Source organism: Podarcis filfolensis, assembly GCF_964270895.1.
Source record: "Podarcis filfolensis genome assembly, chromosome: 16".
NCBI lineage: Eukaryota > Metazoa > Chordata > Lepidosauria > Squamata > Lacertidae > Podarcis > Podarcis filfolensis.
The window spans coordinates 13,844,774-13,869,470 of record NC_139620.1 but is presented as its reverse complement, the minus strand read 5'-3'; the positions used below and the strand labels follow the sequence as shown (position 1 = coordinate 13,869,470).

Here is a 24,697-nt window from a genome sequence, read left to right as displayed (position 1 = left end):
GTGTACAACGTACCAATTTAGAGAGGCTGAGAGGGATGCATTCTGCCCCTGAGGTTCCCCAACACTGACTATCAACACAGCAGATCTGAGGAAGCTGGATCAGACTGCATTATTCCCCACACTGGGTTCAGTCCCCACCAGTTAGACAGGAGTACAGCGGGGGGGGGGGAGCAGAAAGGAAGTTCACACACTTTATAAAAGCTAGTTTTATTGAACCCTTAGGTGCAACAACAGGAGGGCTGGAGCCACCGCAGGCCCTTCCGGGGGGTGGGGAGTGATGGCCAACTGCTTTCAGAGAGGCGATCTTGTTCACTTGTACCCCTCATTTCCGAAAGAGATGGGTGAGGTGCAGAAACGGCCTGGTGTGCCTGGATGGGCAGGCAAAGGGAGCTGAGTGTGGGGAAGCCAGGGCCCTTGTTCCTTGTGGGGCTCAGGATTCCCAGAAGTGGGCATCAGCCTGTGCCATCTCCAACAGATACTTCTCCAGGACTTCAGCATCTTCACGGAAACGGTCGCGGAAAGATTTGATGAGCCCCGCTGCACTGCTTTCGTACTGCACCAGTACGACATCTTTACCTGGAAAGGGGCGGGTAAGAGGAGGAGAAATGATCCAAGTCAGTAGATAGACCATTCCAGATGGGTGATGCTCTTTCAGGGGTATCATTATCTCGCCACTCCCGAGTGGGTCCAATTTGACAGGTGGACCCACCTATCAATCACCCGGTATCACTACAACACCAGGAGCTGGTCACTTTGACGTCCCAATTGCTGGGACTTCAAAGTGCATCAAAGCACTGCAATAACCTCTTTGGCTGTTTGTAGACAGTCACCCCCACTTGTCCCGCTGCCCTTTTGGACATATGAAGGCCTTCAGACAGCTCCTGTTGCAAAGCACCTGGAACTGTTAAGAGCATTTGAAACTGAGCAGGATTTAACCCCTGCTCATTAGCATGTCAGCAGGGATTAAATCTTGCTGCTTCAGCTGAGGATATCTTCTCCTTCTGGGAATGGGATGCACAGCCAATGCCAGATTTAACCCTGCCCTCCCACCCATCAGCTGACCTCACCAGGGACACCAGCTGATGGGCAGGTGGGCGTGGTTTGGGGAAAACGGCCGTGCAGGCCAAAAGTGGGCCTGGATTTTAATCCTACACAGTTAAATTAATCTTAAATTCTGATACTTTAAAAATAAATAAGCAAACCAATATTTATGATGCCACCTTAGCCAGATTCGCTTAACAGCTGAATCAGTTGAGCTAGGAAATACCCAGCAGAGGAGGATAGAATCACAGAAAGGTAGAGTTGCAAGGGACTCCCCAGGGGCATCATTCATTCATTCATACTTTTCAAGTTCATACATTTCACTAATTTTTTACATTTCACTAATTCTACAATCATTTTGACATTTCAAAACTTTACTTCCTCCCCCCACTTTCTGCGGTTCCTTAAATTTATTTTTACTATCTTCTGCATATCCAAATTAACTTAATTTGTTCATTTATTCATCTTCTTTAAATATATACTCTTATAAAACTGAAGGTTACTACAATAACCCTGCCAATGTTTTTATCTGTTTATAATTCATCTGTAAATATTCAATAAACCATTTCTGTTCTTTTATAAAAGATTTGTTATCTTGATTTCTTATTCTTCTGGCAAGTTTCACCATTTCTGCTTATCCCATAAGTTTTTGCATCCATTCTTCCTTTGCTGGGACTTCTGCTTCTTTCCATTTTTGGGCAAGTAACATTCTTGCCGCTGTAGTAGCATACATAAAAAAGTTTCTATACATTTTTGGTAGTTCTGTCCCTATAATTCCCAAAAGAAAAGCTTCTGGGTTGTTGTTTTTACAAAGGTTATTTTAAACATCATATGTGTTGGTCTTGTACTAAGGTTAAAGCTTACTGGGAAATGATATATAATGAAATGAAAAGGATGTTTAAAACAACCCCCGAGGGTTATCTAGTCCAACTCCCTGCAATGCATGAATCTTTTTCCCAGTGCAGGGCTCAAACCCACGACCCTGAGCTTAAGATGTGCTCTACTGACCGAGGAGATATGCTCACCGCTGCTCTTACCTTCCAGGCGGGTGTTTGCTTGGACAAACAACTTGCGCTCTTCCTTGCGCAGCAGCACAGTCTTGCGCAGGCTCAGGAAGCGCTGGGGCTCCTCGTCCGTCACCGCAGAGTACGTCTCGTAGAGGGTGCGCCCACCCGCCACATCCGCTGTGGACTTCAGCACCTTTGGAACAGAAGAGCAGCACCCTGCTGGGTCAGCCTCTCTCTTCCCCTAAGGGAAGAGAGACCCTGGGCCCGTCCTTCCCTCCTTGGCCCTTACCTGCAGTTTGCGGAGAAAGTGCTCCAGCGCAGGTTTCCCTATTGTGGTGATCTTGCTGCGGTCCAGGGACACCACTGCATCGGGTTTGCCGTCTCTGCCTGTGGTGTGTTGCAGGGATACCAGCCCCCCGCCGGCTTTCAGGAGAACCCTCAAGATGACAAAGCGCGCCTGCATGTGGGCCTGCCGTGGCAGGAAGGCAACACAATGCCATTTAGAAAAAAGGAGCTTTACTTCGATATAGGATTACAGCGGCAAGACTTTTATATGCACAAAAATGGAAGGACTCGCCATTACCCACAATGGAGGAGTGGCTGTTGAAATGACTGGGTTTAGCCGAGGTGTCGCCGTGTTTAATCAGAGAAAAGTCACTGCCAACATTTACTAAAGACTGGAAACTTCTTAGAGACTTTTTGCGTGAGAAAGAAACCCAAATGGCATTTGGGTTTGAGGACTCAATATAATGTTGGCTTACAGAAAGTGGATTTGTTGGGTGTTATCTTGGAGTGGGTGTGCTGAAAAATTTATACATAGAGTTCTTTTTTTCTGTTTCACCCCACCCTCTTTCTTTCTCTCTCTTTTTCTTTCTCTCTCTTCCTATCTCTTTCTCTCCTTTTCTGGTCTGTGTTTTAATTAAGATTAGCCTTTGAGAGAAAAAACGATATTGGATATTAATTTTTGGATTCCTTTTTCAAAATTTTAATAAAATCTATTTTTTTAAAAAAGGAGAGGCGAGGAGACAAGGAATTCTCAACTGAGACTGTGAAGCAATGACTCTCAAGTCCAGACAGACAATAGGGGGCAGGGAACTAACCTTTCATCCGGGCCAAATTTACCAGGTGGGTAAAGGTTACCCAGGGACGCGGGTGGCGCCGTGGGTAAAACCTCAGTGCCTAGGACTTGCCGATTGAATGGTCGGCGGTTCGAATCCCCGCAGCGGGGTGAGCTCCCGTCGTTCGGTCCCAGCTCCTGCCCACCTAGCAGTTCGAAAGCACCCTTAAGTGCAAGTAGATAAATAGGTACCGCTTTATAGCGGGAAGGTAAACAGCGTTTCCGTGTGCTGCACTGGTGCTGGCTCGCCAGAGCAGCTTCGTCACGCTGGCCACGTGACCCGGAAGTGTCTCCGGACAGCGCTGGCCCCCGGCCTCTTAAGTGAGATGGGCGCACAACCCTAGAGTCGGACACGACTGGCCCGTACGGGCAGGGGTACCTTTTAAAGGTTACCCACTTGCCATTCCCCTGATGCCACAGGCCTCTCTCCTTCCCACCCAGGGATATCTTTCCTCTACCCATTCCAGCATCAGGACCGCACCTGCCGCCATGTTCCGGACTCCGGGGTGTAGAACTCCAGCGCCAGCAGCCCGGCACGCACCATGTTCAGCCAGTTAATGTAGATCACATCCTCAGCATCTTCTCCTTCCAGTTCAAAGATCCTTGTGGACAGAGCAGGAAGAGGAAGGATTATCACAGCAAAAGGGATGGGAGGGGGGTCAGAGCTGCCACCGCCTCATAATAAAACACATCTGGGTTTGCAAAGTGCCCTTCCCCCCCCCCGGCGATTCAAGTTGTAGGGGGGCAGCCAGAACGTCAGAGAACTGAGGTGGGAGCTATTAACTCTCTTGCCTTGGTAAAAATTGCCTTTTAAATATTGTGCGATGACTTTGGCTAGCTGGGAGGAACATAAATTCTCCCCATGAATAAATAAAATATCCTGAAAGGCAGCATAAAAAAAAACCTAACAAAAACTTAGCAGTCAAGTTTTCCCCAGAGCTAATAGTTTTGTCCAAAACAAGGATGCAGGCCAGGGGTCCAAATGGAGCTCTCCAGAACTCTCTATGTGGCCCTTGGAACTCTCTGCAAGTCCCACCTGCTCACCAGGCCTGCTTCACACTTTCCTTGAGACTTTTAGCCTGGCTGGGAATTTGTCCTTGAACTCTGACAATGCCTTTTGCTTGTCCTGGATGGGCAGGGAAGAGTGGATGTAGAAACCAGCTGACCTTACCAAGTAAAACTTGCATCCACTGCCCGTCCCCCTTTTGCCTCTGGCCATGCCCATCACTGGGATGCAGGCCCCAAAAGATTGCCCAGAAGGAAACCTGGCCCTCAAGACGGAAAAAGGCTTCCCAGTCCCGGTTTAAAATCTTTATTATCTGAAATAAAAGCCCCTCTCAGCCACGGCCTGGGACTTTGGGAGTCTTGCCTGCTAAGGGCTCCATCTTGTGCTTCTCCTCCCCCCCACCCCACATGCTGCTGCTACCTCAGGTCCTCACCCCAAGACCTCCTTGTTCAGGCACAGGTACAGTCCCACACACTCGGCCCGACACTCCTCGTAACTCGATGCAACGTTCGAAAACTTGCTGTCCCATGTCTCGCCGCCTCGGTACCAGCTTCTAATCTATGGGGATAGGAGAAGAGTGAAGGGCCAGACAGCCACGGGTGTCTTGGACAAGTGAACCGAGTCAGCTGTCTGAGGGAAGGAGCAGCCCCGTCCTCCTGATCTTAAAATGGTCACCTGCTCTGCTCTGGAACAGATCGGTGGGCGGGGGTTGATTCTCTAAGTCAGCCAGAATCTGCATAAAACAGAGCTATGGGCTTGCTTTCCCCTCTTCCCTCCTCCTCCCTTCTTCCTTGTGTGTCGTGCCTGTTAGTTTTTAAGCCTGAGGCTATGGGTTGTTGTTGTTGTTATTTCAAACTTGCTCTTCCAGCATTTTTGGCTAAAAAGTAGGGTTAGGCTTTTTAAAAAATTCTGCACCTTAAGGGGCAAAAATGCTGATCCCACAGAGAGGAAGCGAAAAACCACATTCTATATTGTAGAATAATACAGTGGTACCTCGGTTTTCGAGCGTCTCAGAAGCTAAACGTTTCAGTTTTTGAACGCCGGAAACCCAGAAGTAAATGCTTCCGTTTTCGAACGCACCTCAGAAGTTGAATGGCTTCCACTGCGCCCCCCCCCCATTCTATTTATTGGTTTTGCAGGCCGCCCTTTGCGCCTCGGTTACTGAACATTTTGGAAGTCAGACGGTCTCCCGGAACGGATTACGTTCAACAACTGAGGTACCACTGTATATCAGTGTAAGATATACAAATCATTCTAATTTATTCTGCATCTATTGGTTACAGGGAAGGGCCATGAGCTACACAGGGGGCTGATTTCCTCCACCACCACAAAAATCCTCCCAAGTTCTATTCTGGAATTTAGAACTTAAGCACACATGTGCTTTCCAACTCATCTGTTCCACCATGAGGGCTAGAAACCTGGGGTGCCCTTTCCCCCCCCCTATTTCTTTAAAAAGAGAACTAACTTGTGATTCAAAGGACACTGAACTCTAGGTCTCATGCAGGAACTGCCCAAGTGGTGCAAAGGACAATAAACAAGGGGGGGGGGCTTCTTTAAGAAGTCACAAGCCCTTCTAATCCTCACAGGAAACATGTGAAGGCTTTACCTGTTCTCCTGTTTCTGGGTTGATCACTGCCTTGTGGTCAAAGTTGAAGGCCCCCGAGTCATCCTGCCAGGACAAAAGAGTGCTCAAAAACTGAGGCTGCTCATAATGAAGGACAGAAGCAATTATTGTTGGAGGGAATGTGGGCAACAAGGATCTTTCATACAGATATGCTGGGATTCCCTGAGAATAGCTGCATATTGGAATTTGATATTTAAATGAATGAATACTGTAAAGTCCATTGGTTCTTCTTATTCCCAACGAGCATGGAAAGGGGGTCATGAGGAATCGGTATATAAAACGTTAATGGCTTTCATGTAATGGGCTGCTTGATGAGAAATTGCAAAATCCTGGAAGCTGGCGGTCAACTTAAATTTTGAGGAATCGCCCCGGAGACTTTTGCATGCTGCACTTGCAGGTAAATTGGCGTGCAATATGAAACTGGCCAAAGGAAAAGCAAAAACTTTTGACTTTTTTCCTAGCTGGGGAGCCCACTCATGGAATACATTAAGGGGCATAATACAAGGTTTCTCTCTTTCATCTGCCTTCCTGAGACTGTGGAACACAGGCTGAAATGGCTTCTGTCCTCTGACACCCAAATTTCTTCTGCTTTGGATATCCTCAAAAGCTTGTTTTTTTTGGGGGGAGGGGTTAGGTGCCCACCTGGACAAAGAGCTTCCCGCTGCCGTGACCCAGGAGTTCATGGAGTCCAACTTGAACCTCAAAGGAAGGCCCCTTCCACTGGATATAGAGATCCTGCAAGAGGATTTGTAAATAAATAAAGCTGGCTGTTTCATTACTCCCCCCAGAGTTTGGGACAAGCATTTTTAAAAATGCATTAAAAATCAGTGAAGAATCCTTGCATGCCCCACTCCTGCAACAACCCCCCACCCCATTTTCCCTGCCCCTCTGCAAAAATACACCCCCTCGCCCAGACACACACACACCTTGTCCTCTTCTGCCAGGAATGTCAGCTTCTCCTTCTGCGTGGAGTAGGCCACGGCCAGCACATTCCCCAGCGAGACGTTCTTGAAGCCATCCGTCTGGCGGATGTCATCATCTGGGAAAGGGGGAGAAACAGGCAGGATCTGCTAAAACTGGGTTCTGCGGGGCTAGAGCTTCTCCACTTTGCACCTCTGGTTCGCAAATCACAGGCTTTGCTCCCCCCCCCCAAACAACTCAAAAGGCCGGGAGAAAAAGCGATGTTTCGCAAGCAACACTGCAGAGCAGGGAAGCCCACCTGCTGACACCCAGGTCAAGTGGGATCACTCTTCTTCCTCATGGGCGGGAGGTAATCCTGCTTAGTGCTGAGCTGGGGGTGTGCTGAGCTCTCCCATGAACTCCAGCCTCGTGCTTAGCAGGATCAACCACCCTTCGCATCAGGATCACAGGGACTGCCTTAAAGCGCCTTTCAAAGGGGCTATTTGAAACAGCAAGTGCTTCTCTCATTGGGAGGAGACTCCTTCCACCCCACCAATGCCCACAAGGAAGCATACAAGATGCTTCAAACAGTACCTATGAGCAGTTATTTCACTGCTGTTTATCAAGGGCTAGCGCAGATTCAATCGCCCTACTTGGGTTGTCAGCGACTTTCGCTTCCTCTTCCTATTCACTTACCCAAATGGCAATCCCTGGTCCTGTTATTCTAGCTATGTTTAGGCCTGTGCCAGGACAGGGGTATGTTCCTACCGGCTTCTCACCAGCTCCTCTTGTCACTCTATTCCTTCCGGCACACTTTTGTATTTTGTTTCCCCAGCGACGATAGTCCAATTTAGGAAGCCATGCCGCTGACCAAGAATTTAATTTGGCCCTGTTCCAGGATACTCCATTCCATCCTGCCCCCCACCCTACCGTCCCTTAGTCACGGAACCTGCTTTGTTCTCACTGGGCTGCTTTGGGCCCCTTGATCTCACCCTGGAGTCTTTCCTCCTCTCCCACCCATTTTTTGGTATTTTCATAGTCCTTTTTACAGGCCCCATCAATGGCAGGGAAGGGAGAAAATGAGCGTTTTGCCAGCCCTGTGAGCAGCACTTCAAGGCAACACTTCTGGAGTTTCTCCTGCTGCCATCTTGTCAAGGTAGGATAACAACAATTTTATTATTTGTACAGTGGTACCTCTGTTTAAGAACTTAATTCGTTCTGGAGGTCTGTTCTAAATCTGAAACCTTTCTTAACCTGAGGTAGCACTTTAGATAATGGGGCCTCCCGCTGCCGCTGCGTGATTTCTGTTCTCATCCTGAGGTAAAGTTCTTAATCCGAGGTACTACTTCCAAACACTGTAACCCAAAGTGTTTGTAACCTGAAGCATTTGTAACCTGAGGTAACACTGTACTGTGTCCATCTGACCAGGAAGCGACTCTTCAAGGTCTCCCCCTGGAAATACTGGAGATTTGACGTGGCACCTTCTGTATGCCAAAGGGAGATCCTTGACCACCAAGTCCCAGCCCTTCCCCACAGCCTGCCACTCCCCCCCCCCGCCCCCAAACCTGCCACCAACCAGATCCTCACAATTTGGGATGTTGATGCCGGCAGGGATCCCGCTCCCGGCAAAGGTCAGCACGTCAAGCGAGGTGAAGTCGGGCTTCAGGAAAGTGTCTTTCTCGAAGGCGCGAGGCCACGGCAGCTCCTCCAGCAACCGCTCAGCCGCCGCCACAAGACGAGCGAACTTTGCACTCATGGCCTTGTTCACAACCGCAACGAAGCCTGGTGGGGGGGAAGGGGGGAGAGGCACTGTGAGGAAGCGCAGTCTTAAGGGCCTCCATTTCTGGCCCCACCCCCATTCCTGCATTGCAGGGGGTGGACTAGAATACCCTTGGGGTCACTTCCAACTCTACAATTCTATGATCATCTCACCAACATGTCTCTTAGAATCATAGAGTTGGAAGAGACCACAAGGGCCATCGAGTCCAACCCCCTGCCAAGCAGGAAACACCATCAGAGCACTCCTGACATATGGTTGTCAAGCCTCTGCTTAAAGACCTCCAAAGAAGGAGACTCCACCACACTCCTTGGCAGCAAATTCCACTGTCAAACAGCTCTTACTGTCAGGAAGTTCTTCCTAATGTTTAGCTGGAATCTTCTTTCTTGTAGTTTGGATCCATTGCTCCGTGTCCGCTTCTCTGGAGCAGCAGAAAACAACCTTTCTCCCTCCTCTATGTGACATCCTTTTATATATTTGAACATGGCTATCATATCACCCCTTAACCTCCTCTTCTCCAGGCTATGGCTGCTGTCTCCCCATAGGCCAAGCCTATGAAATAGTCCCCAAATTCTACTTGCAAGAGCAGAAAAGACTTTTGGTGTGACAATCTGTGGATAGCTCGGTTGGCAGAGCGTGAGACTCTTAAGCTCAGGGCGGTGGGTTCGAGCCCTGCGTTGGGCAAAAGATTCATGCATTGCAGGGGGGTTGGACTAGATGACCCCCCAGGGGCCCTTCCAACTCTGCAGTTCTATGATTCTATGGTCTCTTGGAAAGAGAGAGCGGCCCGTATGTCCCCCTTCTGGGGCAAAACAAAGAATCTCACTGGATGTGGAGATGGCATCCTCCCCAAGTCTCCAACCCTGCCTCCACCCAGAGCAGGGTGATGCGTTGAGAGAGGGGCGGGGAAACATTTTTGGCCAGAGGGCTGCTTTCCCTTTGGGGGGGAGCACATGCTGGGGCAGTCAGGGCCAGGGGCAAAAGTGGGCAGAGCAATGGACGTAAAAGTTACCTTTGTACAGTAAGCTAGTTTATGCGCACACTCACCCCTTTTTGCCCTCCCTCCAGGCAAGCAGGAGGCATTAGCAGAGTGCATGGACGGGTTCCAGCCAGGCAAAAACATTCAAGGAAGGTGCAATTCAGGGCTAGCAAGGGCCGAGAGCTGGGGAGGGTGAACCTCAAGGGCCAGACAGAGAGGCATTTGGCCCTTGAATCTGAGGTTGCCCTGTCTCCAGGTTAAGGCTAACCCAACAGCCCAGACCCCAAACTTCCCCCTGTACAGGCAAAGTAGTAGTAGTAGTAATTTTATTATTTGTACCCCACCCATCAGACTGGGTTGCTCCAGCTACTCTGGGCTGCTTCCAACAAATATAATTTGTGTCTTGGGGGGGGGTTATGGGGAGGCAAGAGTGGGAGAACAATAATGCTGGGAACTTTAATCATTGTTATCGTTATACTGAGAGGGCTTCAGGGCAGGGTGGGGAGAGACAGGGAAAGCAAAAGAGGGCATCGAATGGTCAACGACTGGCGTGAGATCGTACTACTCGCAGGTGGGGAATGGGGACGTTGAGCTAATACAGTACCTTCAAATTCCCCACGGGAACCATAGGGATCTCGGTAGCTTTCGATGAAACCTATATAGCTGTGGACACAAATGAATAAATAAATAAATGGCAGGGAGAGAGAGGTTCTTTAGGTTAGCTATACCTGGGGCAACTGTTACTCTTCCCCCCAATCAACAAGAGAGGGTGGGGTAACACTCCCTATTTTCCCAGTTCCTGGGAAGCAGCATTCATTCAGAACACACCCTGAATTTGGATTAAGAGACTCCACTGATCTGTGCAGGCTCCCAGACTCACCTCTCCACGATGGGCCCCTTGTCGCGAATCCAGCAGCGGGAGCCTTCCTTGTGGGCCACGATGGAGCCTTGCGTGAAACTGGCGATGTAGTGAGACAGCATTTCCGCCTGCGTGGGGTTGGCTGCGTGTCGCTAGCAGGGAAAGAGGAGAGGGTCTGGACTCAGGCCCAACCAGCCTGAGGCAGATTCGCCCAGCCCTCGATTCTCACTACCTGCCTTTCCCACAATCCCCTAGAACGCAGCTGCTCATATGCCTTGATCTTTTTATTTTATTTTATTTTTTTAAGGAAAGATGTCAAATGGAACAGGTCAGCAGTGGCCACAGCATTCAACTTCTGGATAATCTCAGCTGTGGTTTATACAACAATACTCAAGGGCTGAGTCTTTCCATATGAACCTATCCAGTCCCTGAGATCATTCTCTGAGGCCCTTCTTCATGTGCCTCCTCTTTGAGAGGTCTGGAGGGTGGCAACACAAAAACAGGCCTTCTCTGCAGTGGCTCCCTATCTGTGGAATGCTCTCCTCAGGGAAATTTGCCTGGCACTTTCATTATACACCTTTAAGCACCAGGCAAAAACGTTCCTCTTCAACCAGGCCTTGGACCGACTGAAATCCAATGCCCTTTTAAAATATATTGGGGAGGGGAAATTATTGAGTTGTTTTTGTTATGTACAGTGATACCTTGGGTTAAGAACTTAATTCGTTCTGGAGGTCCGTTCTTAACCTGAAACTGTTCTTAACCTGAAGTACCACTTTAGCTGATGGGGCCTCCTCCTGCTGCTGCACCACTGTCGTGCGATTTCTGTTCTCATCCTGAAGCAAAGTTCTTAACCCCAGGTACTATATCTGGGTTAGCGGAGTTTGTAACCTGAAGCGTCTGTAACCTGAGGCACCACTGTATTTTGTGTTTTCATATTGAGATTTTATGTTGTGAACTGCCCTGAGGACTGTGGGAATAGGACAGTATGTAAATATAATAAATGACAACAGCAACAACAGGTCTCTAGACCTCATGGATACGCTTCGAAGAGAACAGGCCAACGCATGCTGAAGACTTAGGGTCACACGTGTTGCTAAAGGTACAGCTGCCACCAAAAATGATGAACATGCCACATATGTTCCCTGCCTGTAACCTGAAGCAGTGCTGAAAATCCTGCACTGGGGTCTCAGTTCCCTGCCTCCACTCCCCATCACAGGGGCAGTCCAAGGTGAGCCAGGAAAGCCCACCCCCTTCCCCCTCACCTGGGCTTTCTTCAAGTTCTCCACAACCTTCTCCAGAAGCGGGGAGTAATCTCCTCGTGTCACAGTGAAGAAGCAGCCGCCAAACTCAAAACATTTAATCTTGGCCGACATGTCAGCGTCAAGCTGAGAATCTGGGTGGAAGAGGGGAGGAAGGTAAACTTTGCAAGGGCTGTGGAGGTGCACGGTGTGTGTGTGTGTGTGTGTGTGTGTGTGTGTGTGTGCAGGAAGTCCCAAGCGTGGATTAAACAAGGCTGCGCAGCCAAGGGCAGCCCCCCCCCCCTTGGCAGAAGCTGCCTGGGTTTCCAATTTGCAAGTGAGTACACAAGAAGGGCCCTGCTGGAGTAGGCCAAAGGCCTATTTGCTCCAGCCTGCTCTCCTCCTCACAGTGGCCACACAGAGGGCATGAGCGCAACAGCAACTCTCCACACTTGTGACTCCTAGCGACTGGCATTCAGAGGCATCCTGGCTCCAACAGGGGAGGCAGAACATCCTCTGCAAATTTGTCTGCTCTCTTTTTTAAAGTCATCCAAGTTGGTGGCCATCCCTGCCTCCTGTGGGAGCAGATGCCATAGTTTCAGCTATTCATTTATTAATTTTATTTCGTAAAATGTATATGCCACTTAACTGTAACCCTCCAAAGCCACACATTGTGTGAAGAAGTATTTTCCTCTTGCCTGCCCCAAATCTTTAGACGTTCAGCTTCACTGGGTGGTTCCGAGTTCCAGTAATAATGAAAGATAACACAACCTCCACTTTTTTCACACCATGCACAATCATTTTCACCTCTATTGTGTTTTTGCTTTTTTTCTGAACTAGAAGTCCTAAATGCTGTAACCATCAACAAGGGAACTGTGCCAACCCCTTGAACATTTCAATTTCCCTTTTATTTAATGTTTTTCCCCACTCCACAGCTTCCTATGGGAGGCAATGCAACTAGAGAACTGCAACTGCAGCACACAGTATTGCAACTGCAGCCGCACCTTAAGATACCTGCCCTGATTTCAACAAGTACTGGCAAAGGAAAACTTCCAAGTTTAGAGAAGTTCCTCCGACCAGGTTACGTGGAGGATATTCCCCAGGTGAGTTAACTGATGGGTTGCTTTACAATCATGGAGGACTCATCTTCTTCTCTGAGAAAGCACTGCCAGACAGGTATTTTCAAACTGTGCCTTTCAAAAGGTTCAAATTACCCCCCGACCATAACACGCACGTAGTTTTTAGAGGAGGAAAATCCGTAGGCATGCCACCCGTAGGCATTCCCTCCATAACACGCACAGACATTTCCCCTTACTTTTTAGGAGGAAAAAAGTGAGTGTTATGGTGCAAAAAATAAGGTATTTCATGTGCTTATTGTAATTTGGGAATGCTATTAGAGAGCAAGTGTGGCATAATGGTTAGAGTGTTGGACTATGACCTGGAAGAGAAAGGTGGTCTATGAACAACAACAACATCAACAACAACAACGCAATCACTGGCCCTAAGCAGGGAGTGCTGTGAGCATGCCAGGAGTGGGGTTGGGGAGAGGGCTGGTCTATGCAACCCCAAAAAACGCTCTTACCATCTGAAAGCACCGAAGCCAGACGAACCTCATAATTCACTTTGTCATCTACCTTTGTCTTAAAAAGCCTTGTGTTGTAAGCACTGATGTTCTGGGGAAAGAGTAAAAGAAAGTGAGAGGATGGAGCCGTGAAAAGCAAAACAAGCTGCCCTATTGTCTGGGGTTCTCAGGCAGAGAAAGGTCTTTCCCATCACCTGCTACCTGGGGTTCTTCCCAAGGGTACATCCCTCTATAGCAGGCGAACAAAGAAGCTGCCTTACACCTGGTCAGGTTATTTGTCCATCAAGCCCCGCAAGGTTTGAGATGGGGGTTTTTCTCAACCCTACTGTGAGATGCCAAGGACTGACCAGGGGGCGACACTGCATGCAGTGCCCAGCTCTGGTGCCCCGATAAGGCCCATTCCCTTGATGTAAACAGTGTGCCCACTGGGGCAGAGGACATGATATGGGGGACAGGAAGCTGCCTTATACTATGTCAGACTAGTTGCCCATCTAGGCTGCTCAACACGGCGTAGAAGTGGGGTTCTTGCAGCACCTCAGAATCAAGGAAGTCCTGGGCCAGCTTTGCATCTTCCGTGGTGCAGTTTGCAGAGAAGTAAGTAGATGTGCCCTAGAGAGAAGAGAGAGGAAACACGGGATAAGTGGGATGCACCTGTCCTTGGAGTTGCCCTGGGCAACACGGCACCCCCCAAAAAAACCACTTGGACTACTGCAATGTGCTCTACGTGGGGGTACCTTTGAAGGTGACTCAGAAACTACAACTAATCCAGAACGTGGCTGCCAGAGTGGTGACTGGGAATGGCCAACGGGACCATGTAACACTGGTCCTGAAAGACCTACATTGGCTCCCAGAACATTTCTGAGCAAATTCAAAATGTTAGTGCTGACCTTTAAAGTCCTAAATGGCCCAGTATACCTGAAGAAGTGTCTCCACCCCCATCCTCCAGCCCGGACACTGAGGTCCAGCTCTGAAGGCCTTCTGGCAGTTCCCTCACTGCGAGAAGTGAGGTGACAAGGAACAGGCCTCCTTGGTAGTGTCACCCGCCCTGTGGAACGCCCTCCCATCAGATGTCAAGGAGCTAAACAACTATTTGACTTATAGAATACATCCCAGCACAGGGAAGTTTTTAAATGGTTGACCTTTTATTGTGTTCGTAATATTTTGTTGGGAGCCACCCAGAGCGACTGAGGCAACCCAGTCAGATAGGCAGTATATAAATAATAAAATTATTATTATCAAGCGATACTTGCTAACTTCCCCCCAGAACTGAGCATGCGGATGGGTCGAGCTTGGCTCTCTGCTTCAGAGATGGGGAAGCAGCCCCTGGGCCCCAGTCCCTTCTGAATAAACTTCTGGAGGCAACATGGCAGTGGTTGGCCAGGGGAATAGAGGGTGGAGCAATGAATGTAGATTTTACCTTTGCACAGGAGGCTAGTTTCTACAAACACAAACACCCCTCTCCAGCCTCCATCATGGCAAACAAGAAGCATTATCAGAGCACATTCTAGCCAGGCAAAAGGGAGGCGTACCTGGCCACAGAGCCCCAAGTGCTTTTGTGTCGGCTCTAGGGAGAACATGCGCTCTGCACAGCGGCCCCACAGGGCCTCCATCTCTTTTGGGTGGTCCGCAAACGCCTGGCTCGCCCACACCAGCTGCTTCAGCTTCTCCTGAGGGCAGGAAGGCAAAAATGAAAGGATTACCGGTGGCATGCCAGCAGAACCATACGGAGCCTCCTCGCTCAACCTTGAGCCCCCAGAATACAACTCCCATCATCCCTGGCCACTGGTCCTCCTAGCTAGGGATGATGGGAGTTGTAGTCCAATAACCTCTGGGGTCCCAAGGGTGAGAAAGGTCAATATGGAGCCTCAACCTATCCGTAGGAGAGACTCCGCCCCCTCCGCAACCTCTCAACCAGTGAGATAAAAGGAGCATTCCAATTAGCTGGAAAAGATAAATGGCCCCTCCCTCTCATAGATGTCCTATCGCACCACCAGCGTTCAAAAACTCCCATTGTTCTAGGTGCACTTTGCGACAGGGAATTTCATTAATGCGAAAAGTTTCTGAGCTCTGGGTGCAGTACTAAGATTTCAGATTAAAACTTCCACTGCCGGAAGGAAAGGAGGACCTTTTTCTGCCTCCCAACTTCCAGCTGCAATCTGAAGACTGGAGAAGAGACCCTCTTAAGAATATTATGGGGGTGGGCAGGAGATGTATGGCTTTCCCCCCCTTTTTTGCAGTCTTAAGATGAGGACTAGACCATGTGAAAAATGAATGCAAGATATTACTGGCAGTTCATTCATTTTCGGCTTTGTATTCTTGTTACAAAAATTCAATTCCATTCCATTGCAGCGCCCATAACCTAGGTTTAAGGAGCCCATTTAGCTCCTAGCTTTCTTGTCTCAGTTTCTAACACTGCCCACTATAGACACCTGCAAACCTTGTACTCACCTTCGAAAGGTTGGGCACAAATTTGGTGTCCCCGAAAGATTTGTAGTTGCCCATGTTGGCATAGAAGGCGGCAGCGTAAACCAGGAAGGCCTGCAAGCAGCAACAGTCGTAAGAGCCTCTCCCTCCCCCTTAGCCATATTTTTTAAAATCCCACCCCTCAAAAAATAATATTTTTTTTTTTACAAACTTGGAATTGGGAAGCTATAAAACCAGAGAGACCATATAACTACCTTCAGACAATGGATACAGTCTGCCTGCAGGCAAATTAGCCCAGTTCTAGAAACTCCCCACTAAACCAATTTTATCTAGCCTTTCGGCTCTTCAGATGTTGTTAAAAATCTGTTCCAAGAGTGGGAATCGTTTTTCAGCCTGAGGTCCACATTCCCTTCTGGGCAACCTTTTGGGAGTCACGTGCCATTGGTAGGCTGAGTCATAGACAAAAGTGGGTGGAGCAATGAATGTGAGTTTTACCTTTCCACAGCAGCCCACTTTCTTCTTCTTTTAATTTGGTTTTTTTATGGATTTTTTTTAATGCAAAAAAATATAATTACATCTGCAATAGATGTACCAATTTGGCTACATATGGACATATAGCAGTTACATTAAATGAAACAGTCCCTAATTTAACTTGTAGACTAAGTTATGAGAGAATGAATGCCAGAGCAGTCACAAATAGTGATGTTAAATTCTCAAGAATAATCTTTTGGAGAATATTCTTGAGAATATTCTCCAAAAGACTATTACCGAGAATTTAACATCACCAGTCAGAAATACATTATGATGTACAATAACGTAGAGTAGCCCAGATTATAGACATTCACTCATATGCCCCTCTCTATCCTCCATCCCAGCGAGCAGGAGGCATTATCAGAGTGGAAGAGAATACTCCACTCCAGCAAAAACACTCAAGGAGGATGTGAAACAAGGCCATTGAGGGGAGCGGCCTGGGGAAGAGTTGCAGGGGCCAGACAAAAAGGCCTGGAGGGCCGCATTTGGCCCCCAGATCCTGCTCCTTTTCCAGCTTAGTGCCATGCCTGAGCTGGGCATCATGATTTGTTTTCCCATCAAAAAGTCCTGAGAACTTTCGGGTGTAAATTCCTCTACTATGTACCCCCACCCTCATCTCACCATTTCCCCCTAAACTAAAAAGCACAAGTTTCATGTGCTTAATTCATAGGAACAGTTCTCCAGACCCCTCCAGGCTTTTTACAACATCTCTTTTCAGAGAAGGCCAGCAGAACGTTCCAAACACAACAGACACAGTCCGTTCAGATGCTCACAATGTGGCTTGCTAAATCTAGATATGCAGGAGTCTTTGGCATAGCGCCCTTCGCTCCTCCCTTTGGGGCAGGAAGCCTCTAACTAACCAGAGTTTCCTGTGCTGTCTGACTCAAGAAACAATGATTAACACTTTGTCATGAGCCAGAAAACTGCTGTATTTTTCGCTCCATAAGACGCACCCGACCATAAGACGCACCTAGTTTTTAGAGGAGGAAAACAAGAAAAGCCAGCAAGAGCCGCAGACACGTTCGCTCGGCGCGGCTCTTTAAAGATAGAGCGGCTCTTGCTGGCTTTTCTGGGAGGTGGGAGAAGGGACTGATGGGCTGCCCTCCGCGCCTTCTCCCACCTCCCTGAAAAGTCAGAGCAAGCTGCGCAGCTATCGCTGAAGCCAGCACATCAAGAGGGAGAGCTGCACAGCGCCTCTTGGTCTGCTGGCTTCCCAGCGAAGCAGGATGAGGGACAGAAGGGAGCCCTTATGGAGCCCCTTCCGTCCCTCCTCCTGCTTCACTGGGAAGCCAGCAGACCAAGAGGCGCTGCGCAGCTCTCCCTCTTGATGTGCTGGCTTCAGCGATAGCTGCGCAGCCTGCATTCGCTCCATAAGATGCACACACATTTCCCCTTACTTTTTAGAAGGAAAAAAGTGCTGTCTTATGAAGCGAAAAATACAGTAAACCGACTTCTAACCAAGGCTTGTTCTGAAGCTGGCAACCATAGTTTCTTGGTTCGTACACAACGGGGAGCTACGATGGACGCTTCCTGCTTTAGCTGCGGCTCAAAGGAAGAGCAAAGAAAGGGGGCTGAGGAGGAGGGCGAGGGGCTTGTGCAGTTCCTGGCTAAGTGCCGTATTTTTTGCTCTATAAGACTCACTTTTTCCCTCCTAAAAAGTAAGGGGAAATGTGTGTGCGTCTTATGGAGCGAATGCAGGCTGCGCAGCTATCCCAGAAGCCAGAACAGCAAGAGGGATTGCTGCTTTCACTGCACAGCGATCCCTCTTGCTGTTCTGGCTTCTGAGATTCAGAATATTTTTTTTGCTGTTTTCCTCCTCCAAAAACTAGGTGCGTCTTGTGGTCTTGTGCGTCTTATAGAGCGAAAAATACGGTAAGTGTGATCATCCAAACACAGCTGAGTAGCCAGAATGTGGAAGAGAACCAGATGGACAAACCTCGCAGGACACATGCTGTCTCTAGTACCTGATACTCCTCGTCTGAGAGGCCGAGCGAGTGCGCCACCTGGCCTAACTGAGTCGGGTCCTGGGACCGAAAGAGCCGTGAGAGGAGGGCATAGATGGCAGGCGCTTCTGGGGAGGTCTGCTGCAGCACCACCAGCCCCCCGTACCAACAGGCCCGCGACAGGTAGTGAGCGTACAGCCTTTCCTCTGCAGATAAGAGGTGGAAGGCTTCGGCACAGTCCAGCATTGCGACGCCAATATCATTGGGCAGAACATACTGGGGATCCACCATCCTGCCAAACTGGGGAGAGAGAGAAAGAGAAAGAGCCATTAATACAGAACTAACCCTTCAGTGCTAACAAACGAACTTGAAGTTGCATTGAAGACATCAAACCTAAAGCAGGCAGAATGAATGAATGAAATTCATTATAGATGATGATGATGATGATGATAATAATAATAATAATAATAATGAAGAAGAAGAAGAAGAAGAAGAAGAAGAAGAAGAAGGAGGAGGAGGAGGAGGAGGAGTAATATTATAGAGTTGGAAGGGACCCCTTCAATACAGGAATCTCAGCTAGATCATCTATGACAGAAGGCCGTCCAACCTCTGCTTAAAAACCTCCAATGAAGGATAAAAGTAAAAGGAAAAGGTAAAAGGTAAAGATAAAAGGTAAAGGACCCCTGGATGGTTAAGTCCAGTCAAAGGCGACTATGGGGTTGTGGCGCTCATTTCACTTTCAGGCCGAGGGAGCTGGCGTTTGTCCGCAGACAGCTTTCCACCCAGTGCCCGGTTTAGCATGCAGGAGTTTCATGTGTTCACAAGAACCTCTGCAGTCAGATCTCACCACCCAGTCTTCAAACTGGACCTTTTCCACCACTGACAAGGCAGATACATCCACCCACTAATTCACAATTACATGCAAAGCTCAATCCTGGAAGCTCATTCATATTGCCACTGGCCCACAGCCTCCCTCCTCCCAGCTTATAGCCAGTCCCTGCCACCGCCCTTCTGCAACACCAGCAGCTCACCTGCTTCTCTTTCTAGCTGCCTCCAACTTCCTGACACGCCCCCTTCTTTCCCCCATTCATAGCTTCGAACATGGGGAAATGCCCCCTGCGATACAGGCAGCCAATCCCCGAGCCTCCCTGAGAAGAACTGATGTCTAGCTGCTGGGAAACTAAGGCCCGCCCCTAAGTCCTTTCCCCACATCAGTGATTGGTCCAGATTTAAAAATAAACAACTGTAGCCCGATTGTCCCTCCCCTAAAGTGCACAATACTATCTCCTCTGAAGTCACTCAACTTACGTTTTTCAAACAAGTGTTTCTAGCCAATCCGAGTCTTTGGGACAGGTAAGAAGGATGCACTAAATCTACCACTCTGAATAAAAAGGAGTTTCCTGTAGAACCTCAAGCACAGATAGTCAACATGGTGCTGTTCAGACTGTGCACATAAATTGCATTTGCAAGGTCTAAAGCAGGGGTAGGCAACCTAAGGCCCAGGGGCCGGATGCGGCCCAATCGCCTTCTCAATCCGGCCTGCGGACAGTCCAGGAATCAGCGTGTTTTTACATGAGTAGAATGCGTCCTTTTATTTAACATGCATCTCTGGGTTATTTGTGGGGCATAGGAATTTGTTCATTCCTCCCCCCCCCCAAAAAAAATATATAGTCCGGCCCACCACATGGTCTGAGGGACCATGGACCAGCCCATGGCTGAAAAAGGTTGCTGACCCCTGCTCTAAAGGTTATTATTAATAATGACGGCAGTGCCTCTGGGAATGTGCAGAGTGCCCGTGAGAAACCACAGCCAGCTCCATAAACTGTTTTGGGGCCCATCAGCTTGCCACAAAACAGCGAGCAAGCGTAGGCTTAGCCCTCCACCCCCAAATGCACCTGAGAACATGAGACCTAATGCCTTTAAGATGCTTTTGAACTCCGCCTTCCATTTTCCTGACTGTCGTTGGCCATTCTGTTTGGGAGCTGATGGGAATTGGAGTCTATGTGGAAATTGCCATATTGGCTACCCCTGCCTCAAAGGCTAACATATGGCACAATATCACAAGTACATATACCACAGGGGTTTGGGTATGTGTCAAACAGTGGTGCCAAAGGGAAATACAGAAAGCCCAGGAAAGGTATCCCACTGAATTGGAGCCAGTCCTGGTCACATCTTGCACCAGGCTCCACCGCCATGGAGGACCCCAAGCACACCCTGGAACTTTTGGTGCCTCCGCAAGACTCCATCTGGGAGGACCACTTGCTCCCCAGCCCCACCGGATCTCCTGGTCCCTCCCCACCAGGCTGTGCCCTCTCACACTGGGCCCTCACAAGGTCCTCTCCACCATAGTGTGAACCTCCAAAGACCGTGCAATCCCATTTCAATCTCTGCTCCTGCCGTTAGAAAAAGAGGAAGGGGAAATGGGCTGGGCTGGCTAGCTACTTTCTTTGTCGCCTTGAGCATGGAATGTTGCATCAGAAATGCGGGCACCCGCCCTGCACCAAGTTGGTCCATCTAGCCTAGCATTTACACAGGCTGGCAGTGTTAGAAACTCAGACATCCAAGCTAGGCACCAATGGCTTCTTAAACCAAGGTTACAGTCGCCAAAATGGAATGTCTTGGGCAAGACAGCTCGAAAGTCTTATTTTTCAAAGGATGAACTGGCTGTGATTGATTATCAGTTAAACATCTGGCTAGTTCAGATGACAACCTTGAGCTAGGTTAAGAGCTCTGAGAACTTAAAGAAGAAAAGTCACTTGATCCAGGGACAGTCCACACACACACACACACACACACACACACGCCAGTTCCTACCTCTTTTTCTTAAGGGTGACACTGTTCCTAATGTAGGAGTATTCTTCAAAACTGAGAGCAGGGCAGTGGGGTGGATAAGTGAAGACAAGCTACAACAATTAACTAAAACATTGTTCATTGCCCCTGCTCAGGCTGCACAGAAAAAGCATTTTGGTTCCTGGAATTCATTCCGATTGTGCAGATTAAATACAACTGATAGAATTCTACAGGGTGCGGTTTTAGTGTGTGAAAACTGTCCAGATCCAATGATCCCCAGATGGCGGAGACGGCATGCGCCATCCTAGCACCCAGGCGTCTGAACTTGGTCGCAAGTGGCCTGGTGCAAAATGCGTCTGGTGCCTGGCTAATTTGGAACACTGCTGACAATGCCTCCTGCTTGTCTAGACAGAGAGGTAGGTGTAGGTGTGTGTGTGTGTTTCTAGAAACTAGCCTATTGTAGAAAAGTTTACAACTTGTGGCTCCTCCTACTTTTGCCTTTGGCCCCGCCCACCCCCAGCACATGGCCCTCGGAAGGCTGTCAAAGAAGAGTCTGTGGCCCTTGGGGTAAAGTTGGGGTGGATTAGAGAACATGGGGGCTGTGGGTTCCCTTAAGCCTCTGACCCAATTTTTCCACAACTGTTGCACTGCTTTCCAAATGCAAAACACTTGGGGGAAGGGGAGAGAAAGAAGCAACCACTTTCACCAGCCCACTGGTTTATCGAGCTCCACACAATGAACCCGGGATCTTTTGCATGCAAACCATCTGCTCTGACCTGGGCTGAGGGTGCTGGATGACAACCTTCCTTCTTACCTGGAGCTGCTGCTTTGTGCAGGGCGCATTGGTCCCTCTTGCCTCCCTATCTTGGTGGCTTCAAGGCATTCCGGACTAAAAAAACCCTTCAGTTGTAGTTCAGAATATCTGGAGGACACCCAGTTGGCAAAGGTTAATCTACTGCTTCCTGTCCTTGGGAAACTAGAGGTGCTGGGAAGATGCAGCCAGGACCTAAAATCATAGAATCGTAGAGTTGGAAGGGACCACAAGGGTCATCTAGTCCAACCCCCTGCAATGCAGGAATCTTTTGCCCAATGTGGGGCTGGAACCCACAACTCAGGCTCTACTGCAGGGTTTCCCAAACTTGGGTCTCCAGCTGCTTGTGGACTACAATTCCCATCATCCCTGACCACTGGTTCTGCTAGCTAGGGATGATTTTATTTATTGAATTTATATACCACCCTATACCTGGAGGTTGGGAGTTGTAGCCCAACAACAGCTAGAGACCCTGGGGAACCCTGCTCTACCAACTGAGCTATCTTTAGCAATGCAAAGAGTGAGCTGTTTCACCAAGCGGCAACCCCTCCCAAAGATTCACGAACCTTTGTTTACTTATTTCATCAAATTTATGCCCTGCTTGGTTGGAGGGAAGAAAACCCTCAAAGCTATAGAAGCTGCCTTATACTTGCTATGCCTTATATTAAGGCCTGGGGAACCTTTTCTAATGAGAGGGCCACATTCCCTTCCATACAAAATTCTGAGGGCCATTTGCCAGAAGCAAAAATGGGCAAAGCAACAAATGCAATTTTTGCCTTTTCTGCAGCAGGCTAGTTTCTGCACATACTCAGACTGCCCCCCCCCCGAAACACCCCCCCACACACATTCACCAACTGTGCAAGGAAGCAGCACTACCAAAGCTGAATCGGCCTTTAGTTGACATTCCTGCATTGCAGGGCGTTGTACGATATGTTCCTTGGGGTTTCTCCCAACTCTATGATCCTATGCAGCCATCGTGCAATCAGGCAAAAACACGTGTTATGTGTGTGCATGTATGTGTGAACAGCTAGTGAGAGGTGGAGCTTGGAGAGTTTCCAGTGCAGGACAGCGAGTCTGGAGGGTTGCAATGGGCGCCAGGCCTGCGTTCCCCCACTCCACCTGCTTTGTGCCACCCGTCCCTGTCGCTCAGCCTTGCCTGCACCGACATTCAGCAGCTCTCCAGGCATAGGAAGCTGCCTTCTTCTTCCGGATCAGATCATCGGCTCCATCTAGGTCAATACAGCCCGCACTGACCGGCAGCAGCACTGCAGGGTTTCGGGCGGGAACGCCGGGGACTGAACCAGCGACTTTCCGCATGCAAGGCGGATACAGTACTCCAGCACTCAGCCACGGCCGCTTCCCCATCTCCTTGGAGCCAGGAAGGCGACGGGGATGGGTGGGAGGGAAGCAGCGAGCGAATCACAGAATTGGAAGGGTCCCCAAGGGTCATCTAGTCCACCCCCGGGCGGCCAGCCCTCCTGCTGTGTTCTTGGACCGGGGGGCAAGAGGAGGCCATATGGAGACCCTGGACATATGGGATTGATTGGACCCACCGCGCCCCGCCGGCCCCCCAGACCCTCCTCACCTGTTCCTTGCTCCCTCGTTGCTTCCAACTTCCTGCCCCGCCCCCTCCTCGCCCTCATTCATAGCTTCACTGTCAGACACGCCCCTGTGGCCCAGCCAGCCAATCCCAAGGCCCTTTCGGGGCGAAGACTGACGTCAACGTTGCTGGAAAAGCGGAGTCCCGCCTCTTGCTTCTTCTCCTCTCCCAACGATTGGCGGCTGCTGCTTGCTTGTTCGTTTCTGCAGAGCTATGGCCCTGCCCACTTTCCCCGCCCTTTCTGTTTTTTAAGCTGCACGCTTACCCGCGCGGAAAGTGAGCCTTGCTGAGCGCAGGTAGAGTTTTTGCTTGCATCCAAAAAGACATCGGAATGCGTGGTCAGTCTCTTACAGCTTTATCACCACCCTTGGTTGGTTGGTTCTTAATGGAGTTGCAGGAAGCTTACATCAAGCCCCTTCCAGACGTTCTGTTTATCGTGCATTCATGATTATTTGTTCTCGTGATGGTACCGGAGTGGTTTCGCGCCTTCCCACTGTCGATGCTGTTTGTACCTGCAAAAGTATCAGGGCAGACGAACTGCTTCGTTTCCAATCAGTGCACGACCCTTAGCTTCTTCCTGAGATCCTTGAACTTTTCATACCACAAATGTTCTAAGGTGGGGTGTGCTTTTGTCACGCTATGGCTTATGTCCCTCTGGATTGCAGTAAGTAGGTAAGCATCACAATACAGCTAATAATAGTGGATCCACCACTAATGAACTATTATCGCACCAATGACATGTTGCAGAAAACAGCAGGCAAAGAAGAGTCTTTCACCTCTTACTGCTTTTTTAACTGATGGAGCACATGTTTTTGCATACAACTCTTACAGAGATGAGATGAGCAAAAGAGCTTGCTTACTCCCACTCTCCTAACACATGGGTAGGCAAACTAAGGCCCGGGGGCCGGATCCGGCCCAATCGCCTTCTAAATCCAGCCCAAAGACGGTCCGGGAATCAGCATGGTTTTGCATGAATAAAATGTGTGCTTTTATTTAAAATGCATCTCTGGGTTATTTGTGGGGCATAGGAATTCATTATTTTTTTCCAAAATATATTCTGGACCCCCCCCCCACAACTTCTGAGGGACAGTGGACCAGCCGGCCCCCTGCTGAAAAAGTTTGCTGACCCCTGTACTAAAAGATCCGGGAAGGGCTTTTGAAAGGTGTTAGGCCAACTCACTGACAATAAAGAAAATAGTTGCTAGCTTTCTCCTTTCTGTAGCAAGAGAACCTATAAAGATAAACTAACTCTGTAGTTTAACTCAGCTTGTATTAGAAATTGTACAATTTTGATGCTCTAACCAGGTCTGTGTCCGTGTAACATTTGTTGTGGTGGCTTTTAAAGCCTGGGGTTATTGTGTGCTGCAAAGCATTTGCTGTACCACACTGTGAAACTACGGCTGTTCCAGGCTGTGGCTATTTTGGGGTGGGATTCAATTACATACCAGCAAATTTTGGATGTGCTATC

General features: G+C 49.0%; 1 protein-coding gene across 2 annotated transcripts; it reads right to left on the bottom strand.

Moving 5' to 3' along the window:
• Nucleotides 1–191: 191 nt before the first annotated feature.
• On the bottom strand, nucleotides 192–23,290 carry DPP3 (dipeptidyl peptidase 3). Of its 2 annotated transcripts, none has more exons than XM_083591770.1 (18): nucleotides 23,215–23,290; nucleotides 18,050–18,328; nucleotides 15,579–15,668; nucleotides 14,660–14,797; nucleotides 13,665–13,739; nucleotides 13,131–13,221; nucleotides 11,573–11,703; nucleotides 10,332–10,462; nucleotides 10,056–10,114; nucleotides 8,283–8,477; nucleotides 6,722–6,834; nucleotides 6,438–6,530; nucleotides 5,778–5,840; nucleotides 4,605–4,729; nucleotides 3,647–3,767; nucleotides 2,338–2,517; nucleotides 2,079–2,241; nucleotides 192–576 (listed from the first exon to the last, which is right to left on the bottom strand). In XM_083591770.1, the coding sequence occupies exons 2-18, from the start codon at nucleotides 18,317–18,319 to the stop codon at nucleotides 431–433; spliced, it is 2,184 nt and encodes a 727-aa protein (XP_083447896.1). In that variant the 5' UTR covers nucleotides 18,320–18,328; nucleotides 23,215–23,290; the 3' UTR covers nucleotides 192–430. The 2 variants fall into 2 exon arrangements, with proteins under 2 accessions (XP_083447896.1, XP_083447897.1); XM_083591771.1 differs by lacking the exon at nucleotides 23,215–23,290 and adding an exon at nucleotides 19,060–19,190.
• Between the last annotated feature and the right edge of the window lie 1,407 nt (nucleotides 23,291–24,697).